Source organism: Ciconia boyciana, chromosome 24, assembly GCF_034638445.1.
Source record: "Ciconia boyciana chromosome 24, ASM3463844v1, whole genome shotgun sequence".
In the NCBI taxonomy this organism is placed as follows: Eukaryota; Metazoa; Chordata; class Aves; order Ciconiiformes; family Ciconiidae; genus Ciconia; species Ciconia boyciana.
In genome coordinates, this window is record NC_132957.1 from 4,501,653 (window position 1) to 4,523,095 (window position 21,443).

Here is a 21,443-nt window from a genome sequence, read left to right on the forward strand (position 1 = left end):
GCCCTGCTGGAAGAGGCTATGATAAACCAAAGTCAGCAGAGCCGGGATCCTAAAGGAATCCCAGAGAAATCCAACCACCAACACCCCATGAGCCAGATCAACCTCAAAAGCTAAAGCAAGATGCTCAGACACAGCTTCTTTTGGCTTTCAGGCAAACAGAGGTGCTCCAATGCCGAACGGGACTCTGGGAACACAACCCAACAGAAACTCAGTATTCAACAGGGATGCCACTGAGTCACTGAAATTTCCTACCATCTCACTATCTTCATGGGGAAGTTAGTGATAAAGTAATCACAAATGCCAGGGGTTTTTTTTCCATCACCAAGGGAAGCTGCTCAGAAAAAAATCCAGCTGAAAGTATTGAACAAGACAACCCCAATAGATTTTCTACCATGTTATAACCTCAGCATGTTACATACCCTCCCCTAACACAGCACTGCCAACAGCCTCCCCGCAAACACCATCTTCCAGGGGTGCTTGCTTTCTCCGACAGAAAAGTGAAGGCAGCTGCCTGAAGAGTCACTACCGAGTTAAACGAGGTACTCCCTTTCCTTCAGCGAGAAGCACAGAACCTGCACTGTTTCAGCTACATCTTTATTTGCTCTGCCAGGCTGGTTGGTAACAAACCTGCTCCAAAAATAAAGTGACAAACAGTAAAAGAAAGAACATACTCTTCTAAACTGGCAAAAATCTACCTCAAAAAAAAAAAAAGTCAGATGTTTCTTTGCTCCCTGCGAGGACACCTGTGAAAGTTCAGGTTACAACAAATTCCAAAAATGAACATGAAAAATTTTCAGATAAGAACAGTAAAAACATACCACCTCTGCCGACTAAATAGAGACTGACCACAGAGCTGCAAAAAGACTCCCTGGGTCCAAGCCCAAAAGCCCCAAGAGATTTCATACATTAAGATAGAGAATCTCTCTTGCCTGACAGAGTGAGTCGAGGCAGTTAAACTAATTCATACATGCAAAAGAAGCGGTGTGACCACTGAGCTGGCACTTAATTGTCTGACCAGAATTTTTGGTCTAAATATAACAATCTGCCCAAGTTCTAGTTAGCTGAAATTTTTTGCTTTCTTAACTGAGCCCATCTGAGGTTAGAATAAAAGTGTGTTTCTTCCTGCTGTCAGCATCCGTAAATTTAGTCTTAATGACAAGTAAAAGGCCTTTATATTGAGTTAAATGGCCTGAATTGTACGAGCGCGCTAAAACTTGCGGCAAGATACAGGCAGCACCTACATTATACGCATCTTCAGTGCAAATGACTGCAGAGATTCAGTAGGAAGGTCACGGAAACATGCCTGACACTGTAATATCAAACCTTCTAGGTAAAAAACCTATTTTTTTCCCTTTGTGTTGAGAAACCCAAAAAGAAAGTGTTCTAGATTTAAAGCAGTAATCGCCACTGTACCATTTTAATGCATTAAGAACAAAGTCCTTACACAATCCATAAATGATTTCAGAATCATGCCTCTAGAAAAATGTTTGCAATTGGTTTTAATCACCATTACGTTCCATGTAAACTAAAGTGCATATTTCAAATGGACCCAAGATATCTTATTTACATTCATAAAGGTTACGTATGTTTTGCTTTATCCTTTATCCATTACTACCTCCCCCTTCCCACATTTCTAAAGATTAAACAAAAAGCCGCTTCCTTAGCAAAGCTGTGTGTTTTGGGACTCTCTGTCAGCACGGGCCTGGTCTGGGCTCCAGGTTGGGAGAACTGGTTTATTACAATACACTTGCTTGGCGGCATCGTTCTCCTTTAGAAAACCACACTTTATTTCTGGAATAAAGACGAAGATTGGTAGCCATCCATTATGTATGTCAGAGCATCTCTGAGGTGCACAGGACCCAGGAGCTTTCAGAAACTGCATGGTAGCCACCCTCACCTCTTCAATGGCATTAGGGAACGTGGACCCCAACTAAGGCAGGAAGCATTTCAGATCTCACAGCACAAAAAGCAAACAGAAGTACCAGCAAGTTCCCTACCAAAAAATCCTGACAATGAAAAGCACATAAGTACACAGATAACTAAACGTTCTTTTTATTATTGAATATCTATTGGGAGAGAAGGAGGCAGAGCTTGTGGACAGGACTACCACGCTCCCATCAAAACACGGCTGCCCTGGCAAGTACACAGAGGGGAAACAGCGAGCAAGGTCACTGTCACAGGTGTCACCAAAAGCACTTTTCAAAAGAAATTGGTCAGCAGAGCTCCTACGCACTTATTAAGAGACTATTTATGGGAGCAGAAGTTGTTCTTAATTCTGCGAGAAGCAGCAGCAGAGGTCACGATTCGGGCTTCACCGGCTCTGACGGCTAAACAGCCCTGGAAGCGTGAACAGGTGCCATCAGTATTTTCAAAAAAATCTATTTTAATGACATAGGAACTATCATTTCAAAGCAAAGTCCTGCTCGGCTCAATCTGTCGTCAGCAGCACCCACATCAGATACTTTCAGAAGGAAATGAAGAAACCCCATGACAGAAGGCTGCTCCACTCTCTGACCTGCGTCAACTTCTTCCCAGCTCCAGTCATTTTATAGCAGTTTCATTCTGAATCACAAGTTTACGCCTTCATTTTGGGACAGCATGCTAAAGCCCCACAAGTCAGGGAGTTAATGAGTTGCTGCGACCTAATCAGGCCTGCCACACCACACCTCTGGCAAGTGTCAGATGCACAGGGAACAACTTCAAAGGACCAGCAGACCTTATGCTCTCCCTGTGAGCAAGGGTTGCTCCCTTCTCCAGCCTCCCGGTGGAAAGGTGAGCCCAGCAAGAGCTGACTGACTTGCCTTATATGGCTTCCAAGGCACAATTTCCGCTTGCCCAAGCTCAGGCAGGGTGGAAAAATTTGCTTCCTTGCTACTCCGCCCATCCCGGGCTCTGAAAAGCATCCACTGAATCCTGGATCTGAAAGGAATGGAAGAATTTACACTGACGCTTGCATGGAGCTCAGCTCTCTGGAAGAGGTAAAGCCACGGCTTTGGCAACAAACTGGATCACCTCAAACACCAGGGGAGAAATGGGAGCTGAAGAGCAGATACGCAGGCAGAGATGCGTAGAGAAGTTGTAACCACAGCCTTTATTCTTTGCATACCATATGACCAATTTTTCTTGCTATTCAGATGCACTTAAGCCTTTTAAATTTCATGGCAGCAAGCTTTACAAGTTAATTATGAGTTGGGAACATTATTTCCTTTCACCGATTTATCCATAATACACTTTGCTATCTACCAGGAGTTTTGTTTTCAGAATCAAACGAATACAGCCTCGGCTCAGGTTTACACACTATTTTCTGCACAAGTCAGTACTTCCTCTGGCAGTTACTGTTAACGTTACTGAAGCCTGTCCTACCTCCTGGTCACAGTAAGGTTAATGTAATCTAGGTCCATGTCATTAACAACTTCCCTGAGCATCACAGAGAAACTCTCAGACTTACCGAACACACAGCAAGCCTCCTGCTCACTGAATGTAAATACAGTCACATCCATAGCCCTGAATATCTGCGAGTGCAAGAAAGCTGCTGGCTAAAAATGAAGCCCAGTAGATGCAGTCAATTAAAAGGCTGCTTCACTCTCCACAAACACTCTTTCTTTGTGGATTATCAGGTTTTTTGTGCATGTATTCACTTTTTCTAGCCTTGATTGCCTATACCAAGACTATACCTTTTTTCACAGCAGATTTTTCTCAGTGCAAGAACCAGGGGGAGATTTATCTCCAGCCATCAGCGGTTTGTCTTTGCTTTTGTCTGCTAGTCACCAAATGGCAGAACCTGGCTCATCCACACACAGATTCTCTCAGAAGAGAGAAAAACAGTGGCAGAGGAGCTTAAAAAAATAAGTTCTGCCAATTCCCTTGTTCCCTTCTTTTTGGGGACTGGGAAAGACAGAAACACAGCCCATTTGACTTTCTCGTAGAAACCAGGAGCCAAAAACAACTGAAATCAGCGCCGGAGCTGGAAAGGTACAACAAAACTCACACAAACATAAAGTCTAGACACTGAAATATGGAAATATGATTCAAATAACCACAACTGGCACATAACATATTGATTGCAGCCCATCACAGAACAGGCCCTCAGTGGGTAAGAATACAGAAGAAAGATTAAATTAGTGTCTTCCACTTCGGTTTTAGAAAATATGGAGCCTTTGGGCACAGTGATATGGATTGAGCTGGCACTTCTTCTGTCCTGGGCTTTTTGCTAGGCTTTTAAGTAAAATGCCTGCTCTTGCTAAATAATGACAATTAGCTTAAACTATCCTTGCAGCACTGACCCTGTATGAACAAAACTGCCATGGGTGTCAGATGGCTGCTCTTCTCAAAGCATGGCCTATCAGCTAAACTACGCGGGTCTCAAACTATTTGAGCCAAGTAGTCAAGAGGATGTTTGTACTGATGAAATCTAAATACTACAAAGGTTTAGGCAACTAGCTGTTTTTAGGAAGTTTTGTGGTACTTGCTAAACCCTACCACATGCAGATGTGAACCTAAAGCAGAAAGTCTGCATCTACCTTTAAACCCAACATTGTGATCTGGAACGGGGGCTGAAGCCGGCAGCACAACTCAAGCCTTTGCTTGCAGTGCTACGCGCAGATCGTCCTTCAAGACGCTGGATCCAGCCTTCTCCCGGCACTGACCTGCTCTCCTGCAGAGCAGTACACCCCAGGACCATGCCCAGAGCCTCCCTGGATGGTTGCAGGTTCTGCATACAAGAAGAAAGAGTGGCGGTGGCTGGCCTGAAGAGACTCTGAAGAAAAGCAAACCATCTTGGTTTTCCATGACCGCCTTGGGCTAAAGTATTCTCGCCTGCATAACAAAAGCCAAGAAAAGTTCTGCTGCACAGAGGGAGAGCAGAGGGTTAACAGCAATCAGACTGTACCAGATCAGGGAAGATTCAAGGTGGTGGAGGTGGGCAGCTAACTAAAGTCATGCTTACAAGCGGTGACCTCTTTTTGAGTTAAACAAATGCTGGTTTCTTTAAATTAAAAAAGGCACTAGTCCAATGTAAAGAAAGAAGAGACCAAGTGCACGGAGCAGTGTTTTTTCTAGACTGCCTTTTCGCTGGATTGGATTTTGGAAGCCTCCTTTCCCACTGCAGCAGCGATACACACCACCACTCTGCAATCCAACTGCTGAGGGGTTTATGATGCTCTTTATTATATAAATTATTTGGGGGGGGGGGGGAACCAACAAAACCAAACAAAAACCAGTCAAAAGGCAATACTAGGTTACCATGGTGTGCAAAAGTTGCCTTATGTACATGGGATGTTTCTAAGCAACACATGAGCTACTATAGAAAACTCTTCTTATCAGCAAATCCAAGCTCCTTTCCTGAATAATGCATCTAGGTCGAGCTAAGGCACGTTGAATGTAGAAGCCTAGTTTTGGTCATGTCTCCTCTGTATCCACCCTGTATAAAATATTAGCATAGTTCAGGTTATCAGGCTTTTTTTTTTTTTCCATTAGCACTAAGTTCACTCCAGATAATGGTTCCTCCAGAAACAGCATTAACCTTAATTATTCAGAGGTAACTTGATCTCAACCTTCCTGACGTTATGACGCTGAGCTGATGACCACTTTTCTCCCCTCAACTTCTCCTCTCGTTCCCCAAAACCCAAATAAAGCCAGTATATTACACGACCGTGTTCACAAATTAGGGTACCCGGTACAGGATCCCAGACATATAGTATCTCTTCAAAGTCTACCTAAACCCGTGCAGCCACTCCATCCATTCAAATGCATTCTCATGTGCATTAGCAGCAAAACCACTAAGTCAGCCAAAATGTATTCTTCTCCCATGGATTAGCTGGCACAAATTAGCACGAGAGTGACGCATGCAGTCTGTCCCTTCCCATTTTTCAACATGCACAAACACCAGGGATTTGGAGACGCTTCACAAGTTTATGCTTACAAGTTACAGGCAGAACCGAGTTTAAATTCTTTGAAATGTGCAAATTGTTTAGGAGATAACACCTTCATTTACTAACGAGACCTCAAATGCTTTTTCAAACAAAACTTCCACTCCCTCTCTAGTAATAAATGCTCTTCTGCTATCCCAACAGAGTCGGCACTATGCAAGTGAACTATTTCAACAGTCACCATCCCTCTGCCAAGCAGCACTATGACAAAAACTAACTTAACAGGACAGAGCACTTCAGACTGGTTCAGAAAAAACCCCTGATGCTGGAGGATCACCTGTAGGCTCCACGCTCTGCGAGGCGACTGGCTCATGGCGAGCGCAGAAGCCACGCGAGGCAGGACCTGCTGCAGGTCACTGGGAGATAAGACCACTCTGGAGAGACTCGTCTGCACGCCGTGTTTGATCAGATACGCTTCAGACTGAAGTGAAAAAAAAAAATGTATAATAGCTCTCTTTTCTCCCTTTGCTGCTGTTTAAGTGGAATAAGAAACCAACTATAGAATATGCTGAAAAGGAGCGAGGGTTTAGTCTTGCTGGGTAATGAATACAATCGCCAGGATCCAGCTGCTAGAGCCATTGATACGAGTGCCAAAACACTCCACTTATGTATCTTCAAAAAAAATAACCCAGCCTCATAAAAATAATCTAAGGGGTTAATCTTTAAGCTTGCTTCCCTCAGTATTGCTAGAGAGCAAAAAGTTATTAATGCCCAAATTCAACTTCTCCGATTAATGGTGTCATATGATTTGCTGATAAAAAGCAGATCACGTTTGAAAAAAGCACTGTCGGTCACAAGGATTCTGTCACAAACTTTCTATTTTCCCTTGGCACATCACCAATTAGACCTACTTCTTTAGCATGCAACCACCAGTATAAAAAAAATAGCATAATAGGTTTATAATTTGCCACCGAATCCCATAGCAACTGTACGTCACTTTAGATGTAAATTACAGACAATTCTTTCCCATGCAATTTGAAAACTAGAGAGATGAATCTATAATTTGAGCAGATCCAAATGGTATATGGTTGAGAGAAAAAGCTACCCTAAATAATTGAAAGGAAACTGCCACAGGCCAAAACATTCCTCACGCACAATGTTAAATGTCTCTTTGTCCCCTTCCTTCAAATGGGAGGTGCCACATTCAGGTCAACATTAACAACATTTAGCAGGAGTTTAGCAGTTCAGTATGTTCTGCATATCCTGTCCCATTTTTGCTGATTGCGAGGAGATGTACGTGTACAATGAGCTTCCTTTCCAGCCAGCCTCCTCTGATTCATTTAGTCACGTCACCGACTCATGTTCCCGATGTTGTAATAGCTTCAATTTTGACGGACTACAGCATCAGTGAATTAATAGGACAGGAAAAAACAGGTTACAGGAAAGGAGGAATGATGCAAAAAGCTTTAAGATAATTCAATGAATTTTGATTCGAAAGCCAGATTGTTCTTCTCCTCCTGACACCTGCAAGCAGCTTTCAGTTCCCAAGTCAGCATGAATACACATTACCCTAAAGACCCTGTAATGACAGCAGGAGCCTTCATTTTGTATTTCGTGCTTTAAACACAGCAAGATGAAGGCATCTATAACAACCTGCTCTAAAAGCAAAGTCTGAAAAAGTTCTTTCAGTAAGCGGTGACTACAAGGGGTCGGTTTAACCCTAACCTTTGAGAAATAACTTCTGTCACAGTCGGTTTAAGAAGAGCACAGAAGGCACAGGGAAGATGACTCGGGAAGCCACGTCTATCAGACCGCAGTTCCAAAATTCAGCTCGGCTCGTAGAGCACAGGGGCAATGTGCTTTGGTTATCTCAGCTTAGCCCCCAATAAATATTTGTGCATCTGCCAAAGTTCACCAGTGAATCAACTGGTGGCTTCAGTTCAAAATACTCCGTGTAGCAGGGGCAGAGAGGCACTACGTGAGCAGGAGGCACTGTTCAGCTGCTGCATCACGCAGCGACCGAAGCAGGGATGCTACGATCCTCTCTACATCCTCCTAAAATCACAAGGCTACTGTGCAAGCCAGGTCTAGAGCTGGCAGCTGAGTTGAGCCCGGCCTCCATCAGCTATGGTTAGGTTGACACAAAAGCTCCAAATAATAAAGGTGTGCAGTCACGTCATTTGTTATCAAGAGACGACGCATCATTCAAGCTCACTAGTACTGCTCCTCAAGAGAGTAAAAACCATGAGAGTTTTTAAATAAATATGTGAAAGTTGGGAAATTCCCAGGTAAGGGTTCCAAGAAATAGCCCTGACGCTGTTTACATGCCATCGGCACGTACACCACAATGGTGTGAGGAGATGTACCCACTGCCAAGTGACATTCGGATCTGCCATGTGGCATTTTAAAGTGTGCATTAAGATTTCTACTTACCCAGAAACCCCCACGATGTTGCTAAAAAATGGGTGCGAAAAGCAAAGGATGAATGCCGTGGATGGAGACACATCTAGGTGTATTAGGTAAGGATAGATACAACATCCTGTCATCAAGTGTGAAAAACAGGGTCCAGGATAAAGAATGAAAGAGGAAAATAAGGCAGGGGCATGAGGAGTCCCCTTGTGCCTCGACACGGGCAGCAAGAAAGCTGGAGGCAGACCAGAAGAGATGGGGAAAAGTCATGCCCTGTTTTTCTGGGGGGTGGGAAGGCCTAAACAGAGCTTGCACACACACCCAAAGGGAATGCAGAAAACTCCAAGCTAATATAGATTTAGACTCCTTGGAGAACCAAGAGTTGTTTTAGGCTAACACACCAGACCGGCTCCATTTCATCAGTGGATAAATTGACTTGGGACACATTTTCCACCGCTCAGCCTTCAGCTGCGGAGCTCAGCAGTCAGCGCTCATGGTCTCACAACTATGTGGAAGCAGTTTCAGGGGCAGCAAGTTTCACAAGGAGCAGATGGGCAACACGTTAAAGTGCCCCTTATGAAGCCGGTGTTATTTTTAAGACTCATTTCTTTCAGGTGAGCGTACCCCACTGCTACTAGAGAAAGAAATCCTTTTAAGGACCACAAGGAGCTGGCAGCCCTATGATCTGGACCCCTTCAGCAGCAGCTCCGCGTTCTCTGTACATTATACGGCAACAGCTTGCTGAAACACGGAGTTGGGCATCAATGCACGGAAGCGCAACCATTTAGTTCACCAGGACACAGACAATTTAGCAGAGACCCAAGCGGGAGACTCAAGAAGACAAATATCGTTTCTCCATAGTCTTGCTGCCTGATCCACACATGGTACAGCTCCACACCAAGAACGCAACTGCTCTGGCACAAGGGACACTAAAAACAAATGGCAGCTCGCCCGGCTGGGTGATCATTTTTGGATTATGTAATCCCAATACATTATTATTAGACCAAGAACAAACTCAAGCAAGCAACTGAAGACATTACCCTGCCTGTTCTGGCAAAGAGACAGAGACTTGTCGCAGAAATCGCACCGACGTGCTATCCTGGTGCATAAAACAGGTCAGACTGCACACATGTTGGACTTCAGGTAACACAAACAACAGTATTGGATTCCAGGCCATTATACATATTACACAACGCTGTCGTCAGTTATACCACATTTAAAACCAAACCGAGCAGAAGAAGCCTTAGCAAATTTTTTCCATTTACCTACTGCAGACCAAAATTAAATCAGAGCCTAGACTGGACAAACACACGCTCCGAAGGTGTGTTATAAAGTCGCTTCTTGGCATCGCCATAGCCGAGCGTTTCAGAGGAAGCAGAGACGTTCAACAAGCTGGAGAAACTGTTTATAGAACAAATGCAGAATGAGCATATGTGTTTAATAGCCCACTAATTGTTGCGTTATTCACTATACAAACAAGTGAGCTCTTCTGCCCTTATCCTTTCCTGCCCATTTAATCACCAGTAGCCTTTGACTATTTCTCTTTTGGGTGGTGGTGAAGGAAGCAAAGTTCATTAGTGGCCGTTGGCCACCAAACAATCTAGAGACCAGACTTCATTTAGAAAATAAACACCACTATTCATGTGTGACATGGACTCAGAATAGCTTCCCAAAATATTTAACACAGCTGCCTGTAGTCTTCCTACTCTCCCTCCCCCAAAAGAAAAGGCTTTGCTAATATATAGGAAAGCTTTTTTTTTTCTTTTCTTTCTTTTTCAGAGAAAATCTAATAACTCAGTCTATCCAAGGCACTTATTGATACTGACTTCTCATAATGCTGATAAACACTCATTAAAATATAAGTTGATAAACCCTGGTACAGTAATTACCTTCGTCCTCATACAGAGATTGCCCAATTCAGTGATGTGATGTAACCAACACCCTAAATTAAAAATAGTGTTGTGACAACATATGGTTTATCCTACAGAAGCTGGCAGGCAGGACGGTCCTAATGACAAACGGGTTGGGTTCCCAGCTTCCCCCAGCTCCCTGGCAAGGTGAGGAGACAGATACGCTCTTCGCAGGATCAGAGGCGGAAAGAAAAAAAATGAAATTACAATAAAGAGGACAGCTTTTAATCCCTCTCCGGTCCATCCTAACGACAGATGCTGAGTATTGCCATTATTCTTTATTTACGTGACTAATAAGCTCTCTGGATGCATTTCAGGGAAATATCTCAGAAAAGACAATCTGGAAATTTCAAAATACAGCCCCAGCCTGAACCTGCCTCCCCCCGGGGAACGGAGCACGGGGCCGGGGGGGGGGACATACACACACACACAACCGGGTGCCCCGGGGAGGGTGGCAGGGAGGAAGGGATGCCCCCCAATCCGGGATGCCAGCACCGGGGCTGGACCCACCCTGCCCCCCCCCGGGACACGTCCCCGGGGTGAGACCGGCCCCCCCCGGGGCTGGAAACCCACGTCACGTTCACCGGGGGGGGGCCGCACCCTCTCATACGCTCACCGGGTGGTGGGGGGGGACGGGACGGGACACACACGATACCGACGTCCCTCGCCCCCCCCACAACCACTTACCGGGGACTGACGGCGGTTTCCAGTCATCTACCGGGAGGGACAGAGCCTCCCCCCCCACCCCGGCATCTACCGGGGGCGGCACCGAGACCTCGGCTCCCGGGTCCCCAGTCACCCACCGCGGAGGGCATATTGGGGTCCCCCCAACAGTGACCGGGGGGGGTACACCGACACCTCCCGGCCCCTCTCAGGTACTTACCGGAGGATCATGACCCCTCCCCGGTCACCTAGCCAGGGGACCCACAGGAGCCCCTCAAAGACCAACGGGGCGGGGGAGACCGGGGTACTCCCGGGGCGTTACCGGGGGACACAGCGAGACCCCTCCGGTCTCCCTCAGGTACCCGACAGTGGGATCGCCCCCCCACCCCCACCCCCGGTTTCCCCGCTCACTCACGCAGAAGGGTGGGCCGGGAGCCCCCGCATCTCCTCAGTCTCTCACCGGGGAGGGCCTCACACCGAGCGACACCCCCCCCCCCCCCCCCATTTCCCCGGTCATCCACCGGGGTCCGCCCCCCCCCCCGTCACACACCCGGCAGCGGCAGGACCGGGTCCCCCGCCCCATCCCATGAGGAGGCCTCCTCCCTCTCCCCCTCCCTCAACGACGCCGGTGCCAACCCCGCCGGTGCCGCCCGCGGGGCTCCGGCCAGGGCCTCGTGGCGGCCGGCCGCCCGCCCGCCGCGGGGCCGTACCCGCCGCCCCACGCCCGCCGCCCCTACCTTACAGGCCTGGTAGCTCTCGAAGGCGCGCAGAGCGCTCTCCGTGAGCTTGACGTGGAAGACGGAGACGCGGGTGCCGCGGCCGAGGCGGCCGCAGGACAGCCCGTACCCGCGCTCCGCCTGCAGCGCCGCCATCTTGGGACCGTCTCCCCCTCCGCGCCTGGGCCGCCGGGGCCTCCCGCCGCCGCCACGCCCCCTTATGCATTATTCATGAGCCGCTCGGCCGCCGCTCCGCCGGCCCCACCCACCCGGGGCGCCTGTTGCTGGGGCGAGGAGGTGGGCAGCGAGCGCTCTCATTGGCCAGACCCCGACGGCCGCCAAGCCGGATTGGGAGATGGAAAGAGGAGGCGGGGATATGCAAACGAGGACCGCGGGGCATGCCGGGGAGGGTGGTTTGGTGCAGCCCTCCAGCGCTGGAGGACCCCGGGGAGGGGGCGGCGGGCGGGCATCCCCCGTTCCCCGGGCGTAACACCCCGGGCACGGCCTGGGGGGCCCGGGCGTCCCCCCGGGCAGGGCCTGCAGGCTGTGGGTTCCCCCCCCCCCCCGTAGGCCCAGGCCTCCCCTGAGCATCCCCGCCCCCGGCAGGGCCCGTAGGCCCCAGGTTCCGCACCCCCCCCCCCGACCCCGGGCAGGGCCTGGGGCACCCCAGGGCGCAGCTCCGTGCTCGCAGGCCTCTCCAGAGCCAAGCGACCCCAGCCGTGGAGCATCCGTCCCCTGCCGCGGAGGCTGCTCCCTCCTGCCCCACCTGCGGCAGAGCTGTGCGGGGTCGGTAAAATTCCCCCCTTGCCCCCCAACAGCCGTTCCCGGCCCCCGCTGCAGCCACGGCCGTGCCGGCAAGAGGGGGGCAGCCGTGAGGAGCATCCCCCCTCACCCTCGCCGGCAATGAAGAGGCCTGGGTGTGAAGGAATTGTCCTTTATTTGGGAAGTTCACAGTCGGTTTGGGGTGGGAGGACAGTGCTACAACCCCCCCGCCATGAGCAGAGCTGAGACTGGGGCAGCGGGGGGCCCTGGGGATGGCCCCAGGCTGGAGAGAGCTGCAGGGCAGAGCGGGACCCCCGAGAGCTTGGACCGACAAGAGACAGCCCGGAGAGGGGGGCTCCGGCGCTCCCCTCCCGTGTATCCCTCCCACCGCAGGTTTCTTTGGCTTCCTTTGGACATTGCACGCTCTGGGGAAGTGCTGAGGAGGGGAGCGGGTGCCTGCGGGAGGAATGAGCGGCCGGCAGCCCCCCAGGACACGGGGAATCTCGCTGCATGTGCCCCCGGGCACGTCCGCACCGTTTCCCTTCCCGCAGCTGGGCCAGCCACAGAAACCACCGCGCCCGTTCATACCCACACGGCTTCCTTCCACGTGCCTCCCCGTGCCCGTCCCACCATATCGGCAGGACCACGGTGCCCGCTGGGGTGCACCGGGCTGGGGACAGCCATGGTGTATCGGTGTGCAGGAGCTCCCGCTCCCCCCGACACACTCGGGGATGAGCACCCACCGTCCGGGAGGGTGCTGGGGGGTCTGTGCTCTGCCTGCGGCTCCGTCCCCACAGCTGCACCCCGCCTGCGCCGGGAGGGATACGGGGGAATGTTGGGAGAGGGATCCGGCACCTCTGGCAGAGAAAGCATCCATATTTCTGCAGCTGCGAGTCCGTGGGGAGGGGTCGGCGGAGCCCCGGGGAAGCCCCTTGGGCAGGAGAGAGGCACATCCCGGCGCAGGTCCTGTGCCGCAGGGCCGCCCCGCCGCCATCCTTAGTTCCTCGCCGCGATGACCACGGACAAGGCCACGCCGCCGAGCGCGATGGCTGTTGCGCCGAAGAGCCACTTCCAGGGGATGGACTAAGGAGGAGAGACCGGCACGGTGACGGGATGCACGCAGCGTGCCGTGAGCCCCACCAGCAGCAGGGATGTGCCGTGAGCCCCGCCGGCAGCGGGGACGTGCAGCCCTGCCTGTGCTGGCACGGGGCCACGGGGCAGCACCGAGCTCCCAACGTGCAGCCGAGATAACACAGCCCAAAAAGGCAAGTGCTGCGTTGGCTCTGCCCAGCGCGTGGCCGGCACGTCCGCGGGGACAGCGTGTGCCGCCGGCAGCCCCAGCTGACGGCGCTTTCCACTGGTGCAGCCAGCAGGCTCCTGAGCGCGGCAGCTGGGAGCAAAGTCCGGACCCTCCAGCTGGCATCGCCGGGACCCGTCGGGCAGAGCCAGGAGCGCAGCCGCAGCTATCGGCCTTTTCCTGGCAAGGCTGCCGGAGCACGGGCCCCCAGCTCCCAGCAGGCTTGCTGCCCTGACGCAGCCCACCCCCTGGGTCACATCAGCATCCCCCTGCCTGGGAGCAGGACTGCGTTGACCCCCAGGGACCTGGGGGACACTAACACATCCCCTGTGCCCAGCCCAGGGCTCCCCACCCCAGGGGTGACCCCCACCCGCTCTGCCACCCCCCCAGGAAGGTCAGCACCAGCCCTTACCCAGGGCAGCTTGTCTTTGCACTTCCCCGGGGCGCCGGCGGCGCTGGGATTCCCGAGCATCTTCCTGTACATCTCCGTCTCCACGTTCTTCTGGTCCGCGTGCTTCTTCACCAGCTTGGAGAGCTCAGCGTGGATGGTCTGGGGAGGAGAGCACGGCGCTGCGGTTATCGGCCCTGCACCACCCCTGCAGTACAGGGGAGGGGACAGGGACCGCAGTGCCACCAACAGCAGGTCTGATCACCCTGGGGCTGTGCAGGAGCTTCGTGGAACAGCTTAGAAGCAGCCAGGGGGGCTGATGGCCTGATCCTGCCCCACTCCCCTCCACTGAGGGGCTGCACCAGGCCGGCATTGGACACCCAGGCTGGGTGTCCCGTGCGTCTGAGTGCCCCTCTGTCCTTTCTGGCCACCCAAGCCGTTCCCTGCCTGGCAGCGGGGAGCAGAGCCCAGGGCTGATGTCAGACATCGGAAAAAGGATTTTATCCTTTAATCGAGATGGAAAATTTTCAGCCTCGGGGACAGATGTGCTCGAGCTCTCCCACTTTTCTGTCTGGAAGCAGGCTGGGAAAGCGGGCTTAAACTCAGCCTGGTCTGAAGCGGGATTGCAGCAAGACCTGTGCTTGCAGCGTGTCGGTACCTGCCTGCCTGTGCCGAGTGGCAGCGATGGCTGGGGCTGGAGGGAGGGAGCGCTGCAGGAGAAAGCTCTGTGTCCTGCGCGGAGCTCACAGGCTCCAAAAAAGCAGCAATAAGGACCGGAGAGCTGAGCACGGCACCGCCAGCCATTGCCCGAGCCGGCGGTGGCAGGAAGGGTGCTGTGGCCGTGCTGTGCCCTCTGCTGGGGACGCCATGCTCCGGGCGGCTCTGATGCCTCCCGGAAACGCCAGCACCGCCACCGGCGACCCACACCGGCTCCGGCCCACGTTGGCTTGCCCAGAGACCGGCCAGGACTTCACCAGACCATGCCACGCTTGGCACCGCTGCCTTGAACATGAGACTTTGGACGTCTGGAGGATTGCAGAGCAGCAAAGCACCTGCAGGCATCCCCGAGCTTACCGGGGATGGCCCGTTGGTGTAGGACAAACGTCGGCATCTCCTCCTGCTCCCAGAACATGCGTTTCCAAGGGGTTAAGAGAAGGGAGCCCAACGGCTGATGGTCCATAACAGCTGAAAGGTGCCGACAGCCCCAGAGAACCAGGTTTCCTCATCCGAGGCAGTTGGAGCCGTGCGTTTCTCGTGTCTGTTTTCACCACCGGTAGCCATAGCCCGTGACTCACCGATGCGTGTTTAACGCTGCCGTCTGGAGCGGCACCGCCACTTCCCCGGGAGTCCCGGCAGCCAGCCGGAGAGGCCAGTAATTTGCTGTACTTGTGGTTTCACTGGTAACGTCACTGCCAGGCATTTTGATTTTTCACCCCTCTCCAATTAAAAGCTTCATTCGAATGGACTGGCGAGCAGCCGCCCCGCCAACAGTGACGTGCCAGAGACACACGGGGGGGGGCTGCTCCCCGTGCTGCCTGCGTCGCTTGTGCTGCTCACGCACCTCTGCCACGGCTGCCCACCCTAAGCTTGCTGGGAAGCGAAGGGTTTGAGATCCTGCTCATCCCTCCCCACGGGTGATCTCAGACCACGAGCTGTGGGGCCACCGAGCACCTGCTTTCAGTGTGCCCCATCCTACCCGTGACCTTCAGGCACCAGGGAACACGACATGAATCGTGATGGTCTGGTGAAACGCCCAGGAAAGAGGCGGATAAGATGACAGACCCAGTCGAGGATTAAAGTCCATCTGTAGAACCAAGCCCCCCCACCTCAACCCCATTCAGGCAGCACCTCCCTGCCTCTCCCCCAGCTCGCCCAGGCTCACTCCTGTTGGGGACATTTCCTGGCTCTGGCTTTTGACTTCTCCCGAGGCTCCGGTCCTGCAGCTGATCATTAACTGACAGGAAATTCCTGACCCAGAGCTCGCCCTGGCCTGGGCGCTGGACCGAGGTCTGGGCTTTCTGGGGCCACTCCTGCCGCCCAGTGAATCACGCTCCGGGCTGCTGAGCCTGTCTGCAGGGACTCAGCTCTGCTCCACTTCCCGCAGCCATGGCACGAGCTGCTGGAGCCACGTGGGGAAGCTGGAGCAGCCAGGACCGTACACGCAGGATCGCTGAAGCAGGGATGGGTTGGCAGGGAGTTCTGCCACCGCAAGGACCAAAGGGCAAAGAGGGAGTATCACAACACGGAGATAAGGGACCCACCAGCCCGGCCAAGCTCAGTCGTTGCACCGCAGGGCGCATCACCCCATGACTGCCCGGGCCCTGGGGCCTATTTCCAGCCTCCCTTCACGGAGAAAGCTGGGAACAGCTTCGGAGGCCTTCAGCCTTCCACAGGGGACACCGAGGTTTGCAGGGACATGGCCAAAAGGAGAGCATCCTGCAGACACCCGGCTCAGGAGGATTGCCGGCAGCACACAACAGCAGCCTACCTTGTTTGAAGGCTCCAGCTTCAACGCCGCCTTTAAGATAGGGATGGCCTCTCTGTACTCGCCCTGCTGAGCCAGGACCTGGAAGGTGAGATACAGATTGAGCAGGACGGCTGAGATCCGTCCCTCGGTCCTGCCCTCCGCCTGCCATGGCTGGGCCCGGCCACACCGTGGAGAAGGAACGGCAGCGCCTGCCGCGTGCCCGGCCTCACCTTGCCCTTTCGGAAGAGAGCCTTGATGTTCCCTGGCTGGTGCTCCAGGACGAGGTTACAGGACTTGAGGGCCGCCTCGTAATGGTCCAATTTAAGCTGAGAAGCTGCCAGGTTGTTGAGACATTTCACCTTCACATCCAGCAGCTCAGCCTCCTCATCCGGGCTGAAGTCAACTGCAAAGACCCCGGAGACAGGTTACAGGGGGAAGGGAGCCCAGGCAGCCCTCACCCACGGCAGGAGCAGGTACCTTTCGAGCTGGAGCCGATGACTTTGAGGGCGATGTCGTAGGAGTTGATGGCCAGCACGTAATCTGCCTGCTGGTAGAAGAAGTTGCCACGCTCCCGCTTGCGGTTGGCCAGCTCTATCTTCTCCTTCCCGCTGAGCAGCTCCAGGTCTGGTCCATCCCGAGCTGCCAGCAACTCTACCTCCAGGGTGAGGGCTGCGTTGGGTGGGATGTCAGGACTCCTGCGCAAGGAGGGGCACCAAGCTGTGGCACCGTTGACACCTCTGCCAGTTCCACTAGGCCACAGAGATTTAGCACCAGGGCCCAGAAATCAGAGCCACGGAAGCTCGCCGGGACAGGGTGCGATGCAGATTGTTCCCCCCAGGCAGGACACGCTGCCGTCCCCTGCACGTGGCAAGTGAGCCAGGTCCCCCTGCCCACGGACGCTGGGCTGTCACCGGGAGCACAGGGGGCAGCTTTCACAGCCCTGTTGGGGCCATCCTGCTCCACCCCACGCCGTCCCCGCTCACCTGCCCTGAGCACCGTAGCAATACTTTGCATCTGACATAATCAAAGCCGTCTCCCCCATTTCCAGGAGCTGCACGCACAGGTCCAGAGCCTACAGGGAACAACATCGTGAGGAGGGAGCATAAGCAAGAGCAGAGGGGCCGCTTCCGACCTGCAAACGGGCATGTCACCAATCCCAAACCCTCCCCGTGCCCCCGAGGTGAGGTACTGCCCCACAGGGCAAAAGCAAGGCAGCAATAAAGCCGGGCAACATTCCTCCCAGCCCTGACCTGCAACACGTCACAGTCCCCCAGCGTGAAGGTGAGGGCAGGGTTCTCCTCCACCACGCTGCCATCCTCCAGCGTGGCCTTCAGGCGGACGGTCACGTCCTGGCCCTTGCGGGGACGGGTGTCCACCCCCTGGCCCGGCACCAGCGTCTTCTTCTTGAGCAAGCCGCTCCCTGGGCAAGCAGAAGCCAGAGGTGCGTCAGCCCTCCGTGGGGAGGGGCAGCCTGACTCCCACCACCCTGCGCTGACTCCTGGCCGGCCTTCGTGGCGCAGGGAGCACCGGCAGAGCCGTGGGGAAGCCCGTGAGACCCCATAAGCCCAGCGCCCTCCTGCCCAGGCTCTTACCCAAAACGTCAAACCACTCCTGGGGGTCCTCAGCCGCTTCCCCCCCACCCTGCTCCGAGGGCTGGGTGTCCTCCCGCAGCGGGGCCGGCGGCCTGCCCACGTCCTCCAGCGGGGGCAGCTCACTCAGGTCCTCGTCCTCATCCTCCTCCTCCTCTTCCAGGACCTCGAAATCCTCTGCCGTGTCCAGCTGAGCGGCGTCGGCCGTCAGCGACGGCTCGGTGCCGGTGCCTGCCCGGCCCGGGGAGCCGCTCCTCGGTTCCTCCCCGCTGGAGGCCATCGCGGCGGAGCAACCTGGAGAAGAGAGAGAGAGGACGTGGGTCGGGCCTGCGCTTACCGCGGGGGGACGCGGCCGCCGGCCCGGACAGCGCCGGGGCCCTCCGGGGGGGTTGCGCGGCTCGGGCAGGGGAGAGACCCCGCCGGTCCCAGGGAGGGAACGGGCCTCCGCGGGGGCGGGACTCGGGACGGACGGACGGACGCACGCACGGACGCGGCCGCGGCCCCGGCCCGGTACCGGTCGCGGTCGCCCCGCGCGCGCCCCCCGCCGCCACGTGCCTTCCCCCCGCCCGCGGGACCCCACGTCAGGCGTCACGCGCCGGGACTCCCCCTAGCAACGGCCGCCGCGCGCCCCCCGCCGCTCCCACCTGGCCCGCGAACCCGCGGCCGCCGGCCCCGCCCCGCCGCTCCTATTGGGCCGGCACCACCCACCGCGCTGACGCTATTGGGTGGTGAGAACGCTCGTCAGCGAGGCGCCGGAGGGGGCTCAGCGCTGCCTTAAAGGGGCCGCCGCGCAGCAGCCGCTCCGCGGGGCGGGGCGGGGAGGGGCCGGGCCGGGGGACGCTCGCTGCTGGGCCATGGCTCGGGGGCCCGTCTGTGCCCGGGGTGCGGTGCGGGGGTCTCGGTACTGGTACTGGGGTGGCCCCGTAACGGCCGGGGGAGGGGTCCCGGCCCTCTCCCTCCGCCAGCCGCCGCTACTTCCGGCTCGGCGCCGTAACGCAAGGACGCGCTGACGCCGCGGGGTCGCGCTCGGCGTGACCCCGCACCCGGAAGCGAGGCGCGGCTGCCGGTGCCGCCCCCGGTGCCGCTCCCGCTCCCGCTCCCGTCATGTGAAGCGGCGGGACGGGCTCCCCCAGGTGCGCGGGCGCTGCCGGCGGGAGGCCCCGGGGTCACCGGGCGAGGCCCAGGCCCGCATCCCCCTGAGGGAGCCCGGTACCGGGAGGGGCGCTTCCGGGGCCGGGAGGCGGCGGGCGGGCAGGGGGACCTCGTTACCGGCGTCGGGTGCGTGTGGGGCCGCCCCGGGACCGGGCACGGCGGCGGGGAGGGGGGATAGCTCCGGTACCGGCGGCATGGCAGGGCGGAGGGGGCCCCGTTACCGGGGACGCGGGAGAGAGGGTCTCCGTTACCGGTCCTGGGGGCGCGGGAGGCTCCCGCCCCCCGGCTGAGCCGCCCCCCCCGCGGTCCCACAGGCCGCGATGGAGCCCACGGCCTCGCAGGTGTTCTGCGGGCGGGTGCTGGGCATGGTCAACGCCGAGGACGTCAACGCCATCATCCTGGCCCAGAAAAACATGTGAGTCCCGGGGGAACCGGCCCGCGGGGACCCCGGTACCGGCACCGGGAACCTCCCGGGATCTTTGCCGAGCTCTGTCTGCTTCCCCCGTGCAGGTTGGATCGATTTGAGAAGACCAACGAGATGCTGCTCAACTTCAACAACCTCTCCAGCGTCCGCATGCAGCAGATGAACGAGCGTTTCCTCCACCACACCAAGACGCTGGTGGAAATGAAGAAGGATCTGGACAGCATCTTCCGGAGGATCCGGTGGGCAACGGGAACGGGGAACGTCGCTGCCGGCGGGGAGGGAGACAGCGCGGGGTGGCTCGTCAAGGTCTAGGTGGGCCGCGGGAGTGTTAAAACGGGACACGAGCAGGAGCTCGGAGCGGCCGTGGAAGTCAAAATAGTTGGAGAGGGGAAAACGTGCGGCCAAGCGACGCGGGGAGGCAGCGGGAGAGGAGCCGCGGAGGCCGGAGCTTTAGGATTCCTCGATTCCGCTCTGGCCAGGATGGTCTGCGCTCCCTCGGGGCGGTGGGAGGGATGCGGCGCTGGTGGGACTCGGAGAAACCCCCGCTGTGCTGGGGGGGGGATGGGGACGGGAGGGAGCCCCTCGGCCCGAGGAGCCCCCTGGGATTCGTTTACGTTGTCCGTAAACGCCGGAGAGCGGAGGGAGCCGGCCGGGCGGCTCATCTGCGGATCTATCGGCTTCCCTGTGAACTCGGCTCGCTCTCTCCTCCCCTAGGACGCTGAAAGGCAAGCTGGCGAAGCAGTACCCGGAGGCTTTCAGCAGTGAGTGATTCCTTCCGACGCGCGGATTTTTCCGTCCCTTTTCTTCCCGTGCGAAGGGTCCCTTCTCCTCAGAACGCGGGAGGAGCCGACCAGACGGCCAGGCATGCGCCAGCACACGGCTGCTGCGCTAAAAGCCTGGCAAGCTTCTTGATTATATTAAATACGGTTGCAAGGAGTTACAAATGGCCGCTAATTTACGTGGCGTCGGGTTCTTTTTATTGTCTGCTCGTAGCAGCAATCAAAATTTAGAATTACAAATTAACAAATCGTTTTGCCGGGGCGTCTCTCGTACCTGGTGTCGCACCAGCAGCGCTTCATCTGGTGTGGCCGCAGCAGCAAAGCTAACGTTTGCGTCTTCCCTTCCAGACATCCACGAATCTTCCATCCTAGAAGACGACGATGACTTCGACCCCATCCCAAAAAGCACGACAACCACCATCGCTACCTCTGAGCAGAGCACGGAGTCCTGCGACACCAGCCCTGACATCATCTCTCCCACCATGAGTCAGGATTTTGAGGATTTATCCCAAGGCCAGTACGATTTACCGGCCGTGAACGGACAGAGTCTCACAGATGAAGACACGGCCAACGACCTGGACTAGGTGTGCGGGTCCTGCGCTGCTGCTGCCCGCCCCCGGACAACTTTCTACCTTGTATTTATATTTGTGTGTTTCTTTTTTCGGGAAGAGGGAATCAAAGGGTGAGAGAAGCGATGGCTGAGTGAAGAAGGGTGCCCTTCTGCCTCTAAAACAGCCACCGTAGTGTAAACCCCACCACTTGCTTCGGGGTAAATAAGTAAAACGTGGGTTTGAAACGCCTCTTGTCCTTTCTCATTTGTGCAGTCAGGAGAGCGGCAAAACCCCACCTTCGATGTAGACTTTGGTGCAGAAGAGCTGGTTTGGGGCACGGGTGTTTTTTTTTCTTAAGGAATGTTGTCTCTGAGGCTCACGTCTGCGCCCACCAGCACTCCGGCTTTCCTGCGGCTCTGTCCGCGCTGCTAATGGACTCCCGCCGGCCGCCTCCCCACGGCCGCTGCAT

At 55.6% G+C, this 21,443-nt stretch overlaps 3 protein-coding genes across 5 annotated transcripts in view; 1 reads left to right on the forward strand and 2 right to left on the reverse strand.

Annotated features, from left to right (window-relative positions):
• Nucleotides 1–11,741, reverse strand: part of ELL (elongation factor for RNA polymerase II) — a 53,113-nt gene extending 41,372 nt beyond the window's left edge. Inside the window, exon 1 of the mRNA XM_072845488.1 lies at nt 11,587–11,741. Coding sequence (XP_072701589.1) covers nt 11,587–11,721 — 135 coding nt within the window. The 5' untranslated portion in view covers nt 11,722–11,741. The remainder of the gene's footprint in view (nt 1–11,586) is intronic.
• Nucleotides 11,742–12,485: 744 nt separating this feature from the next.
• On the reverse strand, nt 12,486–18,859 carry FKBP8 (FKBP prolyl isomerase 8). 2 transcript variants are annotated; one of them, XM_072845495.1, is made up of 9 exons: nt 18,713–18,859; nt 18,072–18,362; nt 17,730–17,899; nt 17,463–17,551; nt 16,957–17,174; nt 16,710–16,882; nt 16,501–16,578; nt 14,037–14,174; nt 12,486–13,410 (listed from the first exon to the last, which is right to left on the reverse strand). In XM_072845495.1, the coding sequence occupies exons 2-9, from the start codon at nt 18,346–18,348 to the stop codon at nt 13,324–13,326; spliced, it is 1,230 nt and encodes a 409-aa protein (XP_072701596.1). In that variant the 5' UTR covers nt 18,349–18,362; nt 18,713–18,859; the 3' UTR covers nt 12,486–13,323. The 2 variants fall into 2 exon arrangements, with proteins under 2 accessions (XP_072701596.1, XP_072701597.1); XM_072845496.1 differs by lacking the exon at nt 18,713–18,859 and adding an exon at nt 18,624–18,644.
• Nucleotides 18,860–19,134: 275 nt separating this feature from the next.
• KXD1 (KxDL motif containing 1) lies at nt 19,135–21,261 on the forward strand. Of its 2 annotated transcripts, none has more exons than XM_072845497.1 (5): nt 19,135–19,277; nt 19,535–19,635; nt 19,731–19,883; nt 20,359–20,405; nt 20,772–21,261. In XM_072845497.1, exons 2-5 carry the CDS (start codon nt 19,541–19,543, stop codon nt 21,005–21,007), a joined length of 531 nt encoding a protein of 176 aa, XP_072701598.1. In that variant the 5' UTR covers nt 19,135–19,277; nt 19,535–19,540; the 3' UTR covers nt 21,008–21,261. The 2 variants fall into 2 exon arrangements, with proteins under 2 accessions (XP_072701598.1, XP_072701599.1); XM_072845498.1 differs by having other exon boundaries at nt 19,159–19,201; nt 20,772–21,260.
• Nucleotides 21,262–21,443: the final 182 nt, after the last annotated feature.

Excerpts from the sequence above, each read along its gene's own strand:
- KXD1 (XM_072845497.1), top strand. The coding sequence starts at position 19,541 with ATGGAGCCCACGGCCTCGCAGGTGTTCTGCGGGCGGGTGCTGGGCATG. Across the intron at positions 19,636-19,730 it reads ATCCTGGCCCAGAAAAACAT|GTTGGATCGATTTGAGAAGA; the intron begins GTGAGTCCCGGG and ends TCCCCCGTGCAG. Across the intron at positions 19,884-20,358 it reads AGCATCTTCCGGAGGATCCG|GACGCTGAAAGGCAAGCTGG; the intron begins GTGGGCAACGGG and ends CTCCTCCCCTAG.
- FKBP8 (XM_072845495.1), bottom strand. The coding sequence starts at position 18,348 with ATGGCCTCCAGCGGGGAGGAACCGAGGAGCGGCTCCCCGGGCCGGGCA. Across the intron at positions 16,883-16,956 it reads CATCGGCTCCAGCTCGAAAG|TTGACTTCAGCCCGGATGAG; the intron begins GTACCTGCTCCT and ends GGGTCTTTGCAG. Across the intron at positions 13,411-14,036 it reads GCAAAGACAAGCTGCCCTGG|TCCATCCCCTGGAAGTGGCT; the intron begins GTAAGGGCTGGT and ends TCTCCTCCTTAG.